At 42.9% G+C, this 6130-nt stretch overlaps 1 protein-coding gene across 1 annotated transcript; it reads left to right on the top strand.

The window, feature by feature from the left end:
• Positions 1–5296: 5296 nt before the first annotated feature.
• Positions 5297–5926, top strand: LOC106375009 (40S ribosomal protein S26-3). Its single transcript, XM_013814910.3, has one exon. The coding sequence runs from the start codon at positions 5373–5375 to the stop codon at positions 5763–5765; it is 393 nt and encodes a 130-aa protein (XP_013670364.1). The 5' UTR covers positions 5297–5372; the 3' UTR covers positions 5766–5926.
• The last annotated feature ends 204 nt before the right edge of the window (positions 5927–6130 follow it).

The following is a 6130-nucleotide window of genomic DNA, read 5'->3' as shown; positions in this document are numbered from 1 at the left end:
AAAGATCTGATAATACTTTGTATTGAACAAGATGACTTTACATTAAGTTCCTCACACGACTTATATACCCAAAGAGAATCTCAACTACTTAGATACAAGTCTATCTCGAAAGTATATTCACAACCTGTTACAAGAATATTTCCCAATATTATCGGACTAGGAATATTCATCATCTATATCCCAATATCCCTCCTCAAGTTGGAGCATGTAGATCTCTAATGCCCAACTTGGAAAGAAACTGTTGAAACACCTTCCCGCCAAGAGCCTTTGTAAAAATATCTGCCAACTGATTCATTGTAGGAACATGCTTCGTTCGAACAACTCCACGCTGTATATCATCTCGAATAAAATGACAGTCCAACTCGACGTGCTTGGTACGCTCGTGGAAAACCGGGTTGGCTGCAATGTGTAATGCTGACCGGCTGTCACAAAACAAATTCATCGGCCCTTGATGATCAATACCCATGGTATAAAGGACGTTCTTTATCCATTTCAATTCACACAAAGCTTCAACCATCGCCCGGTATTCTGCCTCAGCCGAAGAACGAGAAACAACATCCTGCTTCTTGGACCTCCAAGAAATCGGTGACTCCCCTAGTTGAACTAGCCAACCGCTAAGAGACCTTCTTGTTATAGGACACCCTGCCCAATCTGAGTCACACCAAGCTGTAAGTTGTAACTCACAGTCTGATTTTAGGAAGACACCTTGTCCAGGAGAACCTTTCAGATACCTCACTACTCGCAATCCTGCATCCCAATGTTCTTGAGTTGGCCTCTGCATAAATTGAGACAAGGTATGAACCGCATATGCTAGATCAGGACGCGTGGCTGCCAAGTAAATAAGTCTTCCAATCAGTCGTCTGTACTTCTGCGGGTTGAGCATGACAGGTGCAGTAGACTTAGCCAATTTATGATTCTGTTAATGGGAAAATCAACTGGACGACCACCGAGATACCCAACATCAGCTAGAATATCCAACGTATACTTCCTCTGTGACAGAAATATCCCCTCCTGACTGCGTGCCACTTCTATCCCCAAGAAATATTTTAGCTTGCCAAGGTTTTTCATGTGGAAGCAGTTACTCAGATAAGTCTTAAACTCTTCGACAACTTCATTTGAGCTTCCTGTCAAAACCAGGTCATCCACATATATCAACACGTGCAGTTCCTTCTTTCTGGTGATCAAAGAGAACAAGGAATGATCAGCTCCACACTGAACGAATCCATAGTCAAACAATGCCTTCGCGAACTTAGAGAACCAGCAGCACGGAGATTGCTTCAGACCGTACAATGACTTATGTAACCGACACACCATACCCTCCTCTATGGCACGAAAACCAGGCGGTAGTTTCATGAAAACTTCTTCATCTAAGTCTCCATGCAAGAAAGCGTTGTGCACGTCCATCTGGTGCAAATCCCAGCCTCGCCCACACGCAACTTTCAAGAACATACGCACTGTTGTCATCTTAACTACAGGAGCGAATGTCTCAAAATAATCAATCCCTTCCACCTGTTTGTTTCCAAGAGCCACAAGCCGTGCCTTGAATCTCTCTATAGTCCCATCTGCATTGAATTTGATTTTGAAAACCCATTTGCATCCTATAGCATGTTTCCCTGGAGGCAGATGTTCAACGGTCCATGTACCACTATCTTCCGGTGCAGTAATCTCAAAGCTCGCTGCATCTCTCCATCTTTTGTCTTTCATAGCTTCTGCGAAAGACCTTGGTTCTACACCTCCAGTTACAGACGCTAAGAACGCAGTATGCGCCGCTGAGAAACTATCGCAAGACAAGAACTGTTCTATCCCATATAGAGAGTCAAACTCGAACTCATACTCACCACCCCCAAGATCTTCAACCTTGTGAACAGTATTCAAAATGTAATCTTGCAATCGCGTAGGAGGTTTCTTCTCACGTAAACCTCTTCCCAGCTCCGTTACAGGTGTAGCAGCTGTTTCTGTCTCACCTCCTTCCTCCTCTGACTCTGGAGTAGGCTCTGTTTCTGGTTGACCAACTTCAGTCGCCTCTTCTTCTACTTGTTCTTTACTAGCCTCCTGGGCAGCGACTTCTGTTTGATGTTCTGCTTCTGTCAAATCAAGACCAGTCTCATTCGGTTTAGTAGCACCATCAACATCATCAGAGAACAAAACAACATCATAGTCCACGAGTCGATTCCCCTCATACTCCACCTCTTTTGGCGAGGACGGAGAAGGTAATTCCGAGAAAGGAAAAACATCTTCAAAAATGTGACATCACGCGACGCAAATATCTCGTGCGTCTCCAAGTCGTACAATGTCCAACCTTTCTTTGCGTATGGATATCCAAGAAAAACACAACGACGACTCCTACTTGCGAACTTGTCACCATTTCTCTTCTGATTGTGAGCATAAGCGAGACACCCTACTACTTTCAGCTCATCATAGTTCGGCGCAGAACCAAAAATCACTTCATACGGTGTCTTTCCTTTATGTATCTCACAAGGAGTTCGATTAATCAAATGAGCCGCAGCCAGTACGCACTCTCCCCAGAACTCTGTCGGAAGCTTTCCTTGAAACATAAGCGCTCTCGCAATGTTTAATATATGACGATGCTTCCTCTCCACCCTTCCATTCTGTTGCGGAGTTCCGACGCACGAAGTCTGATGAACTATCCCACTAGAGGCGAAAAACCCCTTCATGGAAGTGAACTCTGTTCCATTGTCTGATCTTACTGTTTTGACATCTTTATCAAACTGGCGCGACACCAATGCAATGAAGTTTTTCAGTGTTTGTTGAACTTGAGTCTTGTCTGCCAAAAGAAATACCCAGACACCTCTCGAATAATCATCTACCACCGTAAGGAAATAATAAGCTCCACACACGCTCTGTGTTCTGTATGGTCCCCACAAATCAACATGAATAAGCTCGAAAATGTCTTTGCTTTTATTGATACTTAAAGGAAACTCAGTTCTACACTGTTTTGCTCGGAAACAAATATCACAAACTGAAAACTGAACACCGCTACTACTATCAACTACTGGCAATTGCCTTATTCTCTTCTCTGATGCATGCCCAAGCCGCTTGTGCCACAGCTCCAGCGACTCCTTTGCATCTATTTTCTTCACTCTTCTCACCGACTCCACTTCTTGAAGAAAATAGACGCCATCCCTTCTCTTACCCATTCCAATCGGCATCATCAGGGTGAGGTCCTGCATCAGACAACACGTCTTTGAGAACAAGACAATACAATTCAGCTCATCGATGAGTTGGGATACTGAAATCAAGTTACACTTCAACTCTTTCACATAAAGAACACTGTGAAGTGTCAAAGTCTCAGTCAAATGAACACTTCCTTCCTGATCAGCCATAACCAACTTCCCATTTGGCAGACCAACCAGACACGGGGCAACAGAATGTATATCAACTAGACAATCTACCAATCCTGTCATATGATGAGAGGCACCACTGTCTACAATCCAGTCATCTCTACACTTCTTACCGGTAAGACGCGTTTCCTCTGTTTTTTCGCCCAACATTTTCACCAGCTTATCCCACTGCTCCCTTGATAGTCCAGTGACTGTGTGAGCATCAACTGTAGGTGTTATGCGAGAAACTGCATTGACACTTGCCCCTCTTCCATAACTCGATTTGTTTCCTTGTTGAGAAGACTTCGCTCCTCTTCCCTTTCCATACTTCTCAACCCACCAGTCTGGATATCCATGCAATTGGTAGCACGCTGCAATGTCATGTCCAGACTTGTTACAGTGAGTGCAAAATCCTCCTCTGCTACTGTTGCTTCGAGATTCTCCTCTAGACTGCGTCACACTTGTATTGACTGCAAAAGCCATAGCTTCTCCTCTTGCCTCCTTCTCACGATCTCGATCAGAGAAACGCATCTGTTCCTCTCTCGCCACCATCGCATATGCGTGATCAACACTAGGTAGTGGATCAGTGTTTACGATAGCGGTTCGTACGTTACCGTACAACGATGCATCCAACCCGAGACAGAACTGATGGAGTTTCTCTTTTTCTCGCGCCATCTCGAGTTGACGTACAAAATCACACGTACATCCTTGACACTTGCATCCTCCACAACTACACACCGGTTTGAACTCATAATTCGAGAGATCTTCCCATATCACTTGCAGCTTCCCATAGTATGTCTCGAGAGAAACATCTCTCTGCTTACAGTTCATCAATTCTTCTTTCAATTGTTGAACTTTCACTTCACTCTTCACACGAAAACGCGCCTTGATGCCATCCCACAAGTCTCTAGCGATCTCACGATGTGTGATGCTAGACCTGATTTTTGGATCAATCGTGTTAAAGATCCAGGATGTCACCATCGCGTTCACCGTCATCCAATCCTCCTCTTCATCGGACCCTTCTTGTGGTGGCTTTATCGTGCCGTCCACGAAACCCAGTTTCTTCTTTGCTCGAAGACCGGTCCTTATCTTTCTCTCCCATTCATCGTAGTTTCTTCCAGTAAAGACAACCTTGGTGATCACATTCTCTGGATCATCTTTTGTTGACAAAGCGTATGGAGACGTCACGACTTTGCTGGTCGCTCCCTCCACCTTGCTTTCGATTTGTTTCCCTTCAGGTTTTGTCATACCTAAGGCTCTGATACCATAAAAGATCTGATAATACTTTGTATTGAACAAGATGACTTTACATTAAGTTCCTCACACGACTTATATACCCAAAGAGAATCTCAACTACTTAGATACAAGTCTATCTCGAAAGTATATTCACAACCTGTTACAAGAATATTTCCCAATATTATCGGACTAGGAATATTCATCATCTATATCCCAATATGTAATGTGTATAAACTTAATTTTTTTGTTTGTTATGGATATGTAACCTACTTTCTCTAAAAGATTAAACCAAACTAAAAACCAAAGCGGACCCTGTTTGCCACAAAACCATAAAGAACCCGCGCTTGAAGCCCTTAAGTTTTAAACCTTAACTGCTGATAGTTTAAAATGCACCACAGCTCATATACCTGTGTGCATTCTCGAGCGGGTTTCGTATGGCTATTCCCGCTTGGGCCTCCATCAAAATACGACCCAATATATAATACCAGTTCCATCCATGTGTACAACTAGAGTTGGGCAATATGATTATATGAACCCGTAAAATCGAATCGAATCAGACATGAAAAAATATAACAAATCCGAGCCAAGACTGGTAAGATATTCAAACGGGTCTAAATTTTGGTATCAAAAGAATCGGATCAAAACCAAACGCGGACCAAAATATTTCGGGTATCTGAATAAACTAAAATCATAATTATATACGAAAAATACTTTGAAACTATAGTTAAAAGTTCTGTCGCCGTAACGAAGAAAAGAAGAGATCGCAGTAGAGGCTTGAAACTCTTTGCTTGCAGCATGACTTTCAAGCGTAGAAACGGTGGCAGGAACAAGCACAACCGTGGTCATGTGAACCCCATTAGGTGTTCCAACTGCGGGAAATGCTGCCCCAAGGATAAGGCAATTAAGAGATTCCTTGTCAGGAACATTGTTGAACAAGCTGCTATCAGAGATGTTCAAGAAGCCAGTGTTTACGATGGTTACACTCTCCCAAAGTTGTACGCCAAGATGCAATATTGTGTTTCATGCGCTATCCACTCACACGTTGTGAGAGTCCGATCCCGCACCAACCGTAAGGTTCGTACCCCACCTCCTCGTTTTGCTAGACGCAAGGAGGATACTCCCAAGCCGGGACAACCTGGTCAGCCCCCTCGCCCTGCTGGTGGTGCCCCTGCTGCTCCTCGTGCTTAAAAGACTGCAAGAAGCTGGCAACTCAAACACCTTTATATTATAGTTTCAGTCTCTTCTTTGTCCGAAAATTTTGAACATGTTTTCTTCATTTGGTTAAAGATGATTTTTGTCATGTGGAGCTTTGAATGCTTTGATATTATTTCAGTTCATTTTGACATTAGCATTTTCTCTCTTATCCAATTCACTTGCAAATGAATACCTCTTTCAAGAGATATTTATGAATACCCTACCAGGTTACCACTGAAAAAAAAAAAACTATAGCTAAAAGTAAATATTCGAAGATATCCCAAAATATATAAAACACGAGAAATACTCTAAATACATACTAGTTATCCATCCAAATATCTAAATTAGACTAATTATCA

Source organism: Brassica napus, chromosome C3 (genome assembly GCF_020379485.1).
Source record: "Brassica napus cultivar Da-Ae chromosome C3, Da-Ae, whole genome shotgun sequence".
Lineage (NCBI taxonomy): Eukaryota > Viridiplantae > Streptophyta > Magnoliopsida > Brassicales > Brassicaceae > Brassica > Brassica napus.
The sequence above is the reverse complement of the archived record's forward strand: the minus strand, read 5'-3'. Positions and strand labels throughout refer to the sequence as shown.

What these genes read in the sequence shown, in the direction of transcription:
- LOC106375009 (XM_013814910.3), top strand. Translation starts at nt 5,373, where the DNA reads ATGACTTTCAAGCGTAGAAACGGTGGCAGGAACAAGCACAACCGTGGT.